Here is a 16,046-nt window from a genome sequence, read left to right as displayed (position 1 = left end):
GTCTATATGTACATCTCACATTGTCTTCTCTCCAGTAATAAGAAAACTGGAAAGTAGGCTCAGTTGATTAGTCAGAGACTGAAGAATGAAGAATCAGGGTCAATCCTCACATGGAACAGTAATTTTGTGTAGAGAAAAGAACTTTATAATAATATCTTTACATCTCTTTCCATTCTTTTTTAAATATTTTAAATTTTAATTCATGTATTGTTAACATGCAGTGTTATATTAGTTTCACGGGTACGATATAGTGATTCAGCAATTCTATACATCACTCAGTGCTCATCATGATGTGTGTACTCTTTAATCCTCATCACCTATGTCACCCATCTGCCACCCACCTCCCTCTGGTAACCACAGGCTTATTCTCTATTTAATCTTTACATTCTTAAGAGTGCATTTTATATTTCTTATCTCATTATCAAAAGCCTGAAAGATAGACTGGACAATAATTAGTATCCCATTCTATAGATGAAAAAACTGGTAGTCGGATGTTGAAATTGTGTTGTATAAGCTGTGACGTTCCAGCTACTCCAGAAAGTGACTACCTCAGGGGAACTGATCTGAGTTCTGTTAATAGCATCTACTTATAAATTGCAAGTAGCAGGAATTATGAAAGTTGGACCTAAGACATCATGCCATGAGGCTTTTAGGATAGGATTAGCTCTCTGAGTTATTAGCCAGAGGGCCACCATACTTATCGGTATAAGACAGCCTTGTTTTGACAGTGGCAAAAGCCCAAATTATGTCATATACTCAACTAATGATTTTTCATTGGCGATATAAGTAATTATGTCAATAATTAACCAACATTAGTTTTCATATTCTTATTGCTAACAAGGGCCAGAACACCAAAGAAAAGTTTGGGTACTCCAGAATGATCCAGCGTAGTGTTTGGGAAAGAACGCTATATAGAAACCAGAGTAATCAGGCCCTGAACTCAGCTCTTTCCCTAGTTACAACACTAAGCAGTTGACCTCCTTGAATGCAATGTGCTACCATCTAAGGGGAGAGAGTTGAACACGATGACTTTCATAAGTTTTTTCAAGCTCAGGCAAACTCTGTTACTTGTGAAAGCCTATGGCAGTTTGCTAGAAATTCATAACCGCATTCAGTGTAATTGGCATCACATGAACCAGATAGAGACTTATAGGAGAAACTTAACTGGAGGACAGTGAGAAGGAGAAGAATGAACAACTTTGTCTTTGAATTTAGAAGACATAGGTTCAAATCCAGCCACATCTATAAGCAAGCGACATGTAACTGGGACAAGAATTCTACCATTATACCTACTGTCATACATAGTTGTAGAGATTAAATGAGGTCTTCGTTTTGTGCCCTGAGTAAACTTTAAAAACTCTACCAAGGCAAGCTGTCATTTTTTGTTTGCGGAGTGTAAAATAAGATATATTACTTTCATGAAGGACTAAGAAATTTATGGTTTTGGGGTACAATTATATTCACAATAGAAGTAAGAACAGCTTTTTTCACAAAATTCCCAGGAAGCAGGAGGGAAAATCTCTTAGGAATCCAGAAGCTGATTTTATACGATGGTATTATCCAGGTGTCTCAGAGTGTCATACACAGGATTCCTTAAATAATCCATTTTTTTTTAAAGTAGAGATATAAAATTCTTCTATACAATTTAGAAGAATCAATGGTGAAGGACAAATTAGAAAAAAAGAGAAATGTAGTGCGTAGATATAGTAATTCGATTAAATGATCAATGAATGCCAAGGTAATTAAATATATGTCCTAGAACCCTTAGAATTTGTAAGGAGAATGACATAAAACTATTTATTATATAATGAGATTATGGATCTCATTTGGTCCCGGCAGGACTGCAATGTAAACACTTTGAGTCTTATTTAGTAGATAAGCAAACTAAAGGCCAGTGAGGTCAGGAACGTTGCCTGGACTTTCTAGCCCAGGTGTCGCATCTGTCACTCCTTCTCTCGCTGCGTATGACAGTCTCACTGCTCTGGTTCCTAAGTTGACAAGTCCCAACAGACTGTACCTTGAAAGTGTGGTAAAGGCAAATCTGTGATCTGACTTGGCTGGGAAGGAAAGGAATTCTGTTCTTTTTTCTCCTCTCTCAGTAGTCTCCATGGAGTGCTATGATCTTTTCATTTTGCTCCTGGCATGAAGGTCTGGCACATTCATCAGGGCTCAGCCCCCTCCGCCTTCATCCTATGCCTCCAGGGTTATGAGACATTCAAGAGAAGTGTTTAGGAAAAGCTGGTGTACCATAAGGGCTACACATTTTAAGGTAAAACACCACCTCTCCAGGCCTTAAGGTATAGATAAACTAAATGTCCTTCAGTGGGATTTTATTTTTAATTTCCTAAAGCTCAGATCATAATCGCAACTTGAGTGCTTCAGAAGAAGCAACAGGGCTTTATTTACTTGGTCAAAAATGTGATTTGTGGCTCCTGGCAGAATTGAATACACTGACTTAATTGTACTGATCTTTTTGTCCTTTGTGTCAGCCTTTTTGCTTGTGATTTTAGGACATGTTTCTTAATTTTAAATCCAGTTTATGTAGTCCAAATACACACAGAAAATTTTGCAAGATTTTTTTTTTTTTGCTAAATTCTACATTAATAGTCATGCATACAATTGACACACAGATGTTCATCTTTGGCAGTGTGGAGTTCCCCTTCACCAGCTCTGCTCAATACCCTGACTTTGTTACAAACTCTTCCTGTGAAAGGAATTTTGTTTCAATGTAGGCATATCTGGGATTTAGATAATGAAAACTCTTGTTGTAACACAACGTTAATTCCAAAGCCTGTTATAATGTCCTTTTTTTTTTTTTTTTTTTTTTTTTTTTCCTCCAAGAGCCAAGTCAAATCCCACCCAGATAGATTCCCAGCCTCACACCATCACCATGTTGCCTGGTCCCTTACCATTCAGCAGTAATTACTCTTTGTTTCCATCACACGTCACTCATTCCTCCATAATAGCAATGTGTTCTGCCCTTTGCCTCTAGTCAGTTATTTATAGAAGTGTCTGCTCCTCCCACTACATGGGGAACCTCTGAGGGCAGGGATGGTATCTTTGTTCTCTCTGCCTCTGTACCTGCCAGAATGTTGGACATTTTGTTCTACTCCTTAGGCTTTCTGCAGTGCTAAATTAAGTGGCGAGGCTGGCTGCTTTGCTCATCAGAAAATCATGCAAAAAGTTTCCTTACAGGGTATTTATATGAAAGCTGAGGTAATACAGGCATTGGGTACAAAGAGTTTTGTTCAAAAAAATTAGTGGAAGTAAACAAAAAAATAAGAATGTTGAATTATTTTACTGAATTTCCAGTTACATGTTTCATAGCTGTATTTTTGTGTGTGGCTAATAACATCAAAAGAAAACACATTCTAAGGGTTTCATACCATCTCATAAATTGACTCAAGAGTTTTCCTATTTAGGAAAATCAGAATTCTCATCTACAGAATAGGAGTTTTGTTTCTGGTTTTAAAACATCATAGTCGTAGGCATGGAAAGACACTGGGCTTACCATTTTTATTTTCGATGTTTTGGGTTTTTTTGTTTTTTTTTTTTTAATTTTTAATGTTTATTTATTTTTGAGACAGAGAGAGACAGAGCATGAATGGGGGAGGGGCAGAGAGAGAGGGAGACACAGAATCGGAAGCAGGCTCCAGGCTCTGAGCCATCAGCCCAGAGCCTGACGCGGGGCTCGAACTCACCAACGGTGAGATCGCGACCTGAGCTGAAGTCGGACGCTCAACGGATTGGGCCACCCAGGCGCCCCTATTTTCGATGTTTTGAAACACGTATTAGATACAGATACAAATAGAGATACAGAGAGAGATTTAGATGAAGATATAGATACAGATATAGGTGAAAGACACTTGGAAAGTGCAAGAAACTTCTTAATAGGAAATGTATTCCTCACTGGGAGGCAGAGCTGTAGGGAAGTGTATAACACAGGTTATTAGGAGAACTACCAAGGTAAAATGCTGTCTTCATCTGCAGGGAAAACCAAAAGTACTGCCATAATTTGGGAAGACTTACTGATTATCAAAATCCAGAAAAAGTTTAAAATACAAAATTCAGATACAGAATATAATTATTTGACTTTAAATAATGTCACTGGCACTTCAGTGGAGGTTTGCTGAGCTGTAGCCCTCGTCCCTTCTTACCGCACCACATTGCTATTCCATTGGGAGCACCAACACCTAAGCCCAAGCTGTGCTTCCCAACCTGCTTTACATCATGATCCTTGTGGGAAATGATGGCATGCATTCAGCATACTGGAATCAGTGGGTGGGGCTTCTCCTCACCCAAGGTGACCACTCAGGAACTATGGAAGCCCCTGGCCCCCTCTGACCCTCTACAATGTGGTACACCTGGAACCCATTGAGACACACTGTGCCTTAGCCTGCCAATTGAGAAGCTCCGGACTAGAGAACTGTTTTGCATGGTTAAAGAGAATAATTTTGTTTTATGGACATGCCTATCCAGTGTTTATTCATGCATGGTCTAACCAGTATTTGGGGAGCATCCGTTTTATGCAAGCATACTGTTGTAGATGATGGGGGTACCACAATGAGTTTTCTATCATACCCTGTGGGAGCCAATGAAATTGACAGTAGACAGACTGTGTTAAGATCTTGACACATTTCCTCTCCTTATTTATATGCATATAACTTGTAGGTAGCCAGTTTGAATGCCTTATGTTTGTGAAACGGAGTGTGTCTTCTGAAATATGAAGTAGGTATAGTATGATGGGCAAGGGATTACCCAATGGAGGGAGAATCAAGAGATCAATATTCCAACTCCAAATCCGCTACTAGGTGTTTCCCCTCTCTGTGCCTTAGTTTCTTGAATCTGGTAGTTGGACTAGAATCATGGTTTTTAAACTGTACAATATGGATCCCCCTTAGGTGCCATCCTTTCATGCTCTTCATCCAGGAGTGAGTTGGGCTTATTTTGGATGCTCTGCCCTGGTAACTGTTTCCCCAAGCCAAGGATTATGAGAGAGGTGGGCAAGAGTTGAAAACTCCTGGACAAGAGTCACTTCTAAAGATCTTAAGAGCCTAATATCTTCAAACTCTTCTTGTTTCTTGTTATTTTTATCCCAACGAGACCAAAACTGTATCGAGAAATGAGACGTCACCCTCATTTTTTCCAAGAGTCTTTTCTGTTTCAAAACTGCTTTTGTACCTAAAAAAAACAATAAAGATTGAATATAAGATCACATTTTAATTTTATGAAATGAAAATTTTAACATTTCTAAATGGCAACACTTTATACTCTTCTGCATCTTCAAATACTTATGTGTCTTGATTTAAAATACCTAACCATTGAAGATGCACACACACCTATGCAATATGTAAATTTTAGACATATTTTTTCTGTCATCTAACTAGTAGTTAATGCTTATGTTACCTATAGGCTTCATTTATATTCAGATGATTCTTCTAGCTCTTCTGCCTGTGAATTAGACAAGTTATTTATACTGTACCCAAGGATAGAAAAGATACAACCAGATTGTATCTCCAATTTAAAAACAGTTACATTTGGGAGTTTAGTGTACAAGATTTGTTTGTGATTTTATTTTTATTTTCACTTAACTTTTTTGCTTTTAATCGCAATTGTATTGCCATCACTTCAGAAAAGTTTATAAGCTTCCTTGTTCTTTCTGCTACTCTAACATCTTCTCCCTATAGCCATACCTTCATCGGAGTAACTGCCTAAAACATTTTCTCAAGATTCTAAAAAAAAAAATCCTCAAACGGTGCCTAGAATTTTGGAAAAAGAAAAGAAATCCAGACTCTTCATTCAACTTAAGCTGCAAGGTGCCTCACAGCTGGTCAGCAGTTGCCCACTGTGTGTCAGGGATTGTGCAGGTCCTGGGCAAGGGTGGTTCTGGTGTGGAGGCTATAGTGTACAGCCCAGACCCTTCTTCACGACCAAGACTCTTATCCTCCCCCCACCGTGACCATTCATAGCTGAGTTCCTTCTCTGGTAATTACTCTCAGTTGGTTGAAGGGAACCTCTTCACCCAAGATCACTCCTTCTTGAGAGCATCCTGTATCCATTGACCAGTAGATGCAGAGTTGTAAGACCCTACCCCCAAGCCTCAAGGAAGGACAACTCTGCAGAAGCATCTTAGCTCCAATAACTTCCCATGTGCAAATCTCTGTTTCAGAATCTGTTTCCTAGGAAGCTCATCCAATGACTATGGCTCCACGCAAGGAGGGTGGTGGTGGTCACAGTTTGCTTGTAGAGATCGATATAAATCATGAAATCAAGTACATTATATCATTGTCATCAGAGAAGCATCATATAATCCTATGGGGGTGGAAGAAGTGACTTATTTTTCTTGGGGAGAATTAGCAGTGGGAGAGGGAGAGGGAGCAGAGGGAGAATTAGCAGTGTTTTTCAGAAGAGGTGACATTGGAGCTCAACTTTGAAGAATGAATAGGTATTCTCTAGGCGAAGAAGGATGTGAGATATTCTGGGATTGTAAAAGAACGTAGCTTATTAAAGTGGTGGCAAAGCACTCAGAGTGCAATTGGAAGGTGAGATCCATGGGAAGGAGCAGTAGTGATGGATCCAGAACCAGGTCATGAAACAGTCTTATGCTAGCGTGTGCTCTTTCTTCCTAGCCCTCCCATTAGCCGTAGCACCTGTACTGCACACACAAGATGCAGTTTGAGCAGACATACTTAGAGATGCCCTTCTGTCACTTATTTGCTTGGAGATTTATTTCTTTGTCTATTTCCTTAAAAACTATTTTATTAGACATTTCATTTTTACTGGCTTTACAAAAGCTCTGTGTTTATGCAAAGAGGGCATCTTTTAGTCTGGCTTTAAAATAATCATCTATAAGGAGACAAAGTTCTTCCTCTGTCATGCTTGAAATTCTATCACCAGTAATTTCTGGAATTTCAAGTGGTAAGGCATCGTAAAGATTATACAGTCGAGGTTTCTAGCACATGAACCTTCCTTTCAAACTTCAGACAAGGAGTTGTCCAGTTGTTTCTAGTATATCTCTAGTAATGGAAACATTACCCTTTTCCCACTGTGGTTAATTCTGATCTATCACAAGCAATAAAATTGCAGAGTTGGAATTAATCATTGTACTATAGATGAGAAAAGTGAGCTCTAGAGAGAAGAAATGATTTACCCAAAGGCATACAGTAGATGCTACCAAAGCCAGAGAAAGAATTCATATTCTTCATCTAGCAACTTTCCTTCCCTATGGCAACACAACGATCATCAGATCCCTGTATGAATTAGGTAGTTTCAGGAACCTGGGGTATTAGTCCCTCCTCTGCCCCTAATGAACTCCATGACTCACATCCAAGTGTATCAGTGCTCTGGGTCTATTTTTCTCACCTGTGAAATCAGAGGGCTGGACTAGAGGAACTTCTTGCTCCCTCCACGCTAATGTTTTAAAAGTCTTTTATTAAGTGTAGCTGATATACAATGGTATATTAGTTTCATGTGCACAACATAGTGATTCAGAATTCCAGTTGTACAATGAATAAGTCACGGAGGTGAAAAGTACAGCACAGTGAATAGAGTCAGTAACACTGTAATAACTTTGTATGCTGACAGATCGTAGCTACACTTACCATGGTAAGCTTTATAAGAGTCTTTATCCTTGCTCTAAGAGAAGATATGTCTACAGCTCCTAGTGGACCAGCTAGAGACTGAAAGGAGAAGAGTACAGCAAAGGGAGCTGACTAGAGAAGTTTAACATGTCCTCCTCTACCATGTGCTAGCCCAAGCTTCCAGTCAGCTGTATTCTTGGAACCTTCATTTTCTGATCTGTGGGCATATTATAGTCGTCTCACTGTAGGCATACTTTACACAGTTTTTCCTTTGTAGCATAAGTGTTCAGATTACCTGTCCTTTAAACAGTGTTTCCACAGACCATAAAGTCTTTCCTTAGAAACTGACTCAACCTTATATGCTGCTGCTGGTTTTGAGTAAATGGGCTAAATCTTGCAGCCAAGCCTCAATGCAAACAAACACATTTTCTGGTCAAGCATTTTCTGGTTTGTTCAACTCCATTACAGGATTACAGGACTGCCTTAAAAAAAAAAAAAAAAAAAAAAAAAAAAAAGTTAAAACCCGCAGAAGAGCAAAACACAAGCCCTGGGAAGACAGTTTGCAGCCACATCAGCTCAGATCACCAGGGTAGAAAAAAAGCAGGGCCCTCATTGTCCAGAGCATCATTTTCTCCAGACTTTCATCTTATGTTCTTCTGCTATTTTAATTTCACCACTTCAAAATGGGGGGAAAATAGGTTAATAGTTTCCATGAGTTTAGACTGTGACCAGAGGCATACTAAGCAATTTCAGAACTTTCAGCAACCACAGCTTTGAGGAGAGGATGGTGATGGATATACCAATTCATCTTCGGATGGATTCCAGAGACAGGAGAGTCAGACCAGCCCAGAGATGCCTGGGTAGGATGTAAACAATATTCCTTTTTTTTTTTTTTTTTTTTTTTGCACACATTCAACCTGGGTTTAGTTTTATTCCAGATGCTATACTGGGTATAGCATAGGACAGCAAAATATATTCTTAAGACATGGTCCCCAAGGCCTGCATTGCCCTGATATCAAAATCAGATAAAGACACGAAAGAAAGAAAGAAAGAAAGAAAGAAAGAAAGAAAGAAAGAAAGAAAAAAAGAAAACAACAGGCCAATATCTCTGATGAACACAGATACAAAAATCCTCAAAAAAAAAAAATATTAGCAAACCAAATCCAACAATACATTTAAAAAAATCATTCACCAAGTGGGATTTATTCCTGGGTTGCAAAGGTGGTTCAATATTTGCAAATCAATCAGCATGATACAACACATTAACAAGAGAAAGGATAAAAATCATATGATCATTTCAATGGATGCAGTAATAGGTTTTGACAAAGTACAACATCCATTCATGATAAAAAAAAAAACATCAACAAAGTAGGTTCTGAAGGAATATATCTCAACCTAATAAAGGCCATATATGAAAAATCCAGCTAATGTCATACTCAATGGTGAAAAACTGAGAGTTTTTCCCCTAAGATCAGGAATAAGACAAGGATGTCCACTCCCACCACTTTTAAATTTAATTTTTAATGTTATTAAAACATTTTTAATGTTTTTGAGAGAGAGAGAGATAGAGAGCGAGCGAGCATGAGTGGGGGAGGGGCAGAGAGAGGGAGACACAGAACTTGAACCAGACTCCAGGTTCTGCACTGTCAGCACCAAGACTGACACAGGGTTCAAACTCATGAACCACGAGGTCATGACCTGAGCCGAAGTCAGACCCTTAACTGACTGAGCCACCAAGGGGCCCCACCATTTTTATTCATTAGAGTACTAGAAGTCCTTGCCACAGCAATCAGATAAGAAAAAGAAATAAAAGGCATCCAAATTGGTAAGAAAGAGACTTTGACTATTTGCAGTCTTGATTTTGACTGTCATGCAGACATGATACTAAATTTAGAAAACCGTAAAGACACCATAAAAAAAAAAACTACTAAAACTGTTAAGTTAATTTAGTAAGGTCACAGGATACAAAATCAATGTGCAGAAATCCATTGCATCTCTATACACTGATAATGGAGGCACAGAAAAGAAATTAGGAAAACAATCCCGTTTACAATTGCACCAAAAATAACAAAACTCCTTATAATAAACTTAACCAAGGAGTAAAGAAACCTATACTCTGAAAACTATACAACATTGATGAAGGAAATTGGAGATGACACAAACAAATGAAAACATATTCTATGCTCATAGATTGAAAGAACAAACATTGTTAAAATGTTGATACTACCCAAAGCAATCTACAGATTTAATGCAATCTCTGTCAAAATACAAACAGCATTTTTCGCTAAACTAGAACAAAAATGTCCTAAAATTTATATGGAACCACAGAAGACTCCATATAGCCAAAACAATCTTGAAAAAGAAAAACAAACCTGAAGGTGTCACAATTCCAGATTTCAGGTTATACTACAAAGCTGTAGTACCAAATCAATGGTTATACTACAAAGGTTACTTGTACTTTATACTACAGGTTATACTACAAAGCTGTAGTACCAAATCAATGTAGTTCCATAAATCAATGGAACAGGACAGAAAGCACAGAAATAAATCCACGATTACATGGTCAATTAATCTTTGATAAAAGAGGCAAGAATATACAATGGGAAAAAGTCTCTTCAAACAAATGGTATCTGGACAACTGAACAGCTACATGCAAAAGAATGAAACTGGACCACTTTCTTATACCATATACAAAAATAAACTCAAGATAGATTAAAGACCCAAATGTGAAATCTGAAACCATACAAATTCTAGAAGAGAGCCCAGTCAGTATTTTCTCTGACATCATCTGTAGCAACATTTTTCTAGATATGTCTCTTGAGGAAGGGAAATAAAAGCAAAAATAAACTATTGGGACTACCTCTTCTTCACATGAAAAGAAACAATCAACAAAACTAAAGGACAAACTACTGAATGAGAGAATATATTAGTAAATAGCCTATCCAATAAAGGGTTAGTATCCAAAAATATATAAAGAACCTATACAATTCAACATGAACACACACAATAATAATAATAATCTAATTAAAAATGGGCAAAAGACATGAACAGACTTCTTTCCAAAGAAGACATACAGATGCCAACAGATACATGAAAAGATGTTTAACATCACTTATCATTAGGGAAATGCAAATCAAAACTACAATGAGATATCACCTCACAACTGTCAGAATGGCTAAAATTGAAAACACAAGAAACAAGTGTAGGCAATGATGTGGAGAAAAAGGGACCCTCGTGCATTATTGGTGAGAATGTAAACTAATGCAGTCACTATGGAAGACAGTAGGGAGGTTGCTCAAAAAGTTACAAATAGAACTACCTTAGTATCCAAGAATCACACCACTGAGTATTTGCTCAAAAAATGTAAAAACACTAATTTGAAAGGATGCCTGCATCCATATGTTTATTGTGATGTTATTTATGATAGCCAAATTATGGAGACATAATTGTTTCCGTCAACAGATGAATGGATGAGGGATACATATGTAATATTATTCAGCCATAAAAGAAGAATGAAATCTTGCTATTTGTAACAGCGTGGATAGAAGTAGAGAGTATAATGTTAAGCAAAATAAGCCAGTCATAGAAAGACATATCATCTGATCTCACTCATATGTGTAATTTAAGAAACAAAACAAATGAACAAAAGGAAAAAAGAGAGAGAGAGAGACAAACCAAGAAACAGACTCTTAACTACAGAGAACAAACCGATGGTTACCAGAGAGGAGGTGAATGGGGGGATAGATGAAACAGGTGCCGGGGATTAAAAGTACATTTATTGAGATGAGCACAGGCTGATGTATAGAATTATTGAATCACTATATTGCACACTCGAAACTAATACAACGCTGTATGTTAACTGCACCGGAATTTAATAGCTTTTTTTAAAAAGACATAGTTGCTTCCCTTAAAGAGATTAGTCTAATAGAAGAAATAGACAAATGTGCAAATAATTTTAATACAGTGAACACTGTAAGTACTCAGGAAGGGTAGACAAAGAAGCAATCGATTCCAACTGAAGGCATCAAGGTAGGCTTTACTGGAGAGTTGCCTTCTGACCTGTACCTTGAAAGTTCAAGATGATAAACTGTAGTTCATTCTAGGCATTAGCCAATGCACAGAATTATGGAAGTTTCTCATAAATTTGAAACAGCATGAGCAATCTGAGACATTAGGGGAATCTGACCCTAGAAAGGGAGGTTGAATGTCAGGTAAGGAATTAGTTCTTATCACATTGTGGGGCTATAGAAGTTTTTGCTAGAAGCAAAGTTAGTTGGTCACATCTGTGTGTTGGAAAGGAAACTGGAAGTCACTTAGGGAACAGGGAAGTGTTAGAGAAGGAGAGATGCAAACAAGAAAGCCAATCAGAGACTGTTGCAGTGGTTGAGACATCAGCACACTAGTTATCTACCTATAGGCATTTCTTGTGTGAGAGCTATTTAAAGGTTCTCATGGTAAGAGGGAAATTACTCCTTACTTTCCACATCCCTTCCAGTTCTGCATCTTTCTAATAAGATCCCCATCCCAGGTTTATTCTAGATTGTAAACTCTGAATCAGTCCAGACATCTCACTTGGAATATAGCATATAACAAGGTTGTTTAGTAGACAGTATGGGATTCTAGGGAAGGATGGAAAGTTAATAGCCAATTTTATCAATCTTTCCAAGTCCTGATCAATATATGGTATCCCTTTTGGTGAGGGTTTCGTTTTTTGAAGCTCAGCATATTTTGTAAGACAGATAAGTTGACTTTCTTTTCTGTCCAGTGTGCACAACGCTAAACTTGGAGGTGGTGTTCGAATCAAAGCTTTAAATAATCAAAAGCCTCATGGATTATGCTGAGCCCTGTTTGGGTTCTACAACTGGCATGCTCTGTGAGTCTCCATCATCAGGCAGACCCTCCTAAAATCTTAAGGTCCTTGGTGACCCTTCCAGATTTTTGAAGACTCATCAAGTTTTAGAATAGTGAGGTGTTCTTCCAGTGGAGAACCTTGGTTATGCAGTTCAGGGGGTCAAACAACTACAGCTGTGAGCAAAATCCAGCCCACTTTTGTAAGTAAAGTTTTATTGGAACACAGTCCTGTGCATTTACAACTGCCTTCACACTATGACAGCAGAACTGAATTGCTGCGACAAAACCAGAAATATTTACCGTACGTGCCTTTACAGAAACGTTTGCCATCAACCCTGCAATAGTGGTAGAAAAGGGACGGAAGTCAGAAGACATGTGTTCTAAATGCTTGGTTGGCCACCTACTACCTGGGTGAATTTAGAAAAGACCCCTGATGTACCTTACGTGTTTCTTTGTCTCTATAATAAAGGTATGCACTCTGCTTTCTCCCAAGTACTGTGATAGGCACATGAGCTAATTGTGTCTGTAACAAACACTGCTTGTCTTGCCATAAGGTATTAAATACGTGGAGCTCCTCAAGTCCCAGTTTAACATTGGTATTTATCTCTCCTTCCCCAGAACACCCTGGAACAGTGCAGTGTGTGCTCCAAGCCCATCATGGAGCGGATCCTGCGAGCCACCGGAAAGGCCTATCATCCTCACTGCTTTACCTGTGTCATGTGCCACCGCAGCCTTGACGGGATCCCATTCACCGTGGACGCTGGTGGCCTCATTCACTGCATTGAGGACTTCCACAAGTAGGCAGTCTACTCTGTCCCCTCGAGCCTGCCAGTCCCCTCAAGAGTCTGTCCTTACTGCCTGGTGTCTGGGCCACACATTCTTCTCTCACAGAGCTGTAGGATCTCAGGATTTGATGGGACCTTAAAAATGGAGTTTGTTAATCCCCTCTTCTAATCCAGGAACGGGTGTCCATTAATCCATCTGGTCCTTCACCCCAGTTTCTGCTCAAAGGCTTGCCTGGGGCTCATCCGTCACATCTTTGTGTGTCTCTGATTGTGAGAAAGTTGACTCAGCTGCAGAGTATGTACGTTGGAAATAGGCAGGATACCAGGGTAGCCCTCCCTGGCCTCAACACGAACAAGATGTGTGACAGTGGACAAACCGCTCAATTTCTCCGAGCTTTTCAGTCTGGTCATTAGAACAGAGCCTGTCTTAAAGCTCCCCAGGTGTAATAGTCCACAGTTCTTTCTGGCGCTGACCTCTACGTCTTGCCAGTCTACAAATAGGAGGTCACAGGGAGGCGGACGTGCACACAGAGCAATCAAGTCTGTCTTCCTAGTATAGGCCTCACACGTATTTGGGTCCGTGTCATACCATTAGCTGTCACATCTTCCCGTAACCTGTTTCCCTACCCAGGCCTTCTCCCCCTCAGGATGCTTTCCGATAAAATTAATGCGTGCAGTCTTGTGCAGTCTTATGAAGAGGATTAGAAAGTAGAGTCTCAAGGTCAAGGGAACTTACTCATGGGCCTGGAAAAATATGTCCTTCAGTTCTGTCATTCACAGGGCCCCCTTTCCTCTGTTATAGCTGTGGTGTTCATGAAAATTGTATGCTTTTTGTTTTGCCTTCTTTTTATTTGGCCCCTTTGTTAGTTGGCTGATTTGTTGATGACATTCATTACAAATATATAGTAACCATATGAAAGCTATAGCAGTGATTTGTAAATGGGAGGCACGGAAGCTTTCTGGCTTACTTACGGGGCAGTCTGAGTCTTTGAGGACAGTCCAAAGCTCTCACGGAGATAAAGCTCATGTGGCTCACCAGTTTGGGTCTCCATTCTATGGCCTCCAGATGTGCGGTCTTGTGGGTTATTTTTCACCGCTCTGTTGACTGTCAACAACCAGGAGGAGCTTGCCACAAGCAGTTTGGGGCCTTGAGACTCCTATTTTAAAAAAATGAATTTCCTTAGCACTTTCCAAGTAGCAAAGAAAGGGAAAACCTCACCAAAAGACGTGAGGCTGAATGAATTATAAAACCCCAGAGGCAGGAATTCTCAACCTGAATTAGACAAGTAAGGGCTCACTTTGAAAGGGCAGTCACAGCATAAATTGTACTTCACGTTATTGATATTTTTAGCTTGTAATTACACATGAAAAAAACCTGCATCTATTTAAGGGAAGTGAAAAGATACCAACGGGGAGTGTGTTTCTGTCACTGTGTGCCTCCTTTCTTAGACTTCCCTGAATCCAAGACTGATAGATGTAATCAGAGCACACATGTTTCTGTTGCTGGAAAAGACGGATCTATTACACCCCCCAATTAAAACAGGAAATCAATTCTGACAAATGGAAGTTTATATCTATGCCATTTATCTTTCATTTCTAAGAGTGAGGAGCATAATTAGAGACTTGGGACTGGTGACATAAGTGTGTGGGTCTGAACACTCCAGACAAGCAGACTTGAGCAGCTAAAAGGCAAAAACCATCTCCAGCCCCCATCTCTCCCCCTCCACCACTAATTCCATGGCATGTTAAAACACAAATTATTTTTTTTAAATAATGTTGTCTGCATGATTGGCAGGTATGTAGGGGGGAAAGCTTGATCTTTTCATGATTTCCCAAAGAAAAATAAGAGAGAAATTTTACAGAACCCTGTTTCTGAGCCTTGAAAGTACTAGAACACAAAGCAGCTAAAAGCCTCACCCAGGGTGGGCATTGCAAGGCAAACGAGAGGGTACAGAGCGGGAAACAGCCTTCTTTTGCAGACGGTTTTGGGGGGCCTTGGGCTTGGTCTTTTAGGAAGGAAAGCTTTTAGAAAATCTCTTTCAATTCAGTCGAGCCACATCTGCAGAGAGCCCTCTGGGTGCTCCGTGCTAAAGGAGAGAGATACAAGGAGAGAAGCTGCCTGAGTAGAAAATGCACAGACACACCAAGAAAAACCCCTGTCAGCAAGGAGCTTGCCAGAAGGAGGGGAGGGAATAAGTGCAGAGTATGTGTGATATCAGGCAGAAGGGGCCAGACACGATGAGACAGGCACAGGCGAAGGCTTGAACTGGCAGAGTCCGAGATTACTTGGCCCCGGGATCTGGGTAGGCTTCTGGAAGCAGAATCTGAAAAGTATTTTAAGTGAGAAACAGAAATTCCTGACAGCAGGAACCACTCAGGAAATAAAGAAGGGGTGAAGTGGGGAAGGGCGTCTCTACATTCAAGGAAGATTTGCTTGGCTGTAACTCGAGCAGCCTGAGAGTGGAAGTGAGATACGGAAGGCCCATGAGAAGAGATTGATCTCTCCTTCTTAGCATCCTGTCTTCTAAACTGGTGCTGCCCAAATGTTAATGTGCTTACAAGTCACCTAGGGATCTTGTTAAACTGCAAATTATAATTCAGTAGGTCTGAGGTGGGACCTCCCAATTCCAAATTTCTGACAGTCTCCCCGATCGTCTTGGACAGCACTTTGAGTAACAAGCTTCCCAAACACTATTTGTAAGGCCTTGTCAATGGGCCATCCCCTGCATAACCGCCTCCAGTCAATGCTGGCCCAAGTCCTCTATCCTATTAGGTAGCAACTCTTCCTATTTCAGATGACTATTCAAACCAGTTCCCTGGCAAACTGACT

The 16,046-nt window shown here is 39.7% G+C and overlaps 1 protein-coding gene and 1 long non-coding RNA gene across 13 annotated transcripts in view; one reads left to right on the top strand and one right to left on the bottom strand.

The window, feature by feature from the left end:
• The window catches only part of LPP (LIM domain containing preferred translocation partner in lipoma), a 676,388-nt gene that overhangs the window by 650,632 nt on the left and 9,710 nt on the right, over positions 1-16,046 (top strand). For all 12 annotated transcript variants that reach the window (XM_060640772.3, XM_060640763.3, XM_060640764.3 and 9 more), the window contains one exon: positions 13,050-13,228. In XM_060640772.3, the coding sequence (XP_060496755.1) occupies positions 13,050-13,228 (179 nt within the window). The remainder of the gene's footprint in view (positions 1-13,049; positions 13,229-16,046) is intronic.
• Positions 4,385-16,046, bottom strand: part of LOC144617429 (uncharacterized) — a 61,364-nt gene continuing 49,702 nt past the window's right edge. The window contains exons 2-3 of the long non-coding RNA XR_013557955.2: positions 14,189-14,373; positions 4,385-5,181 (exon numbers count right to left, since the gene is read on the bottom strand). This is a non-coding gene — a long non-coding RNA (uncharacterized LOC144617429). The remainder of the gene's footprint in view (positions 5,182-14,188; positions 14,374-16,046) is intronic.

This window comes from Panthera onca, chromosome C2 (assembly GCF_046562875.1).
Source record: "Panthera onca isolate mPanOnc1 chromosome C2, mPanOnc1 haplotype 2, whole genome shotgun sequence".
Lineage (NCBI taxonomy): Eukaryota > Metazoa > Chordata > Mammalia > Carnivora > Felidae > Panthera > Panthera onca.
The sequence above is the reverse complement of the archived record's forward strand: the minus strand, read 5'-3'. Positions and strand labels throughout refer to the sequence as shown.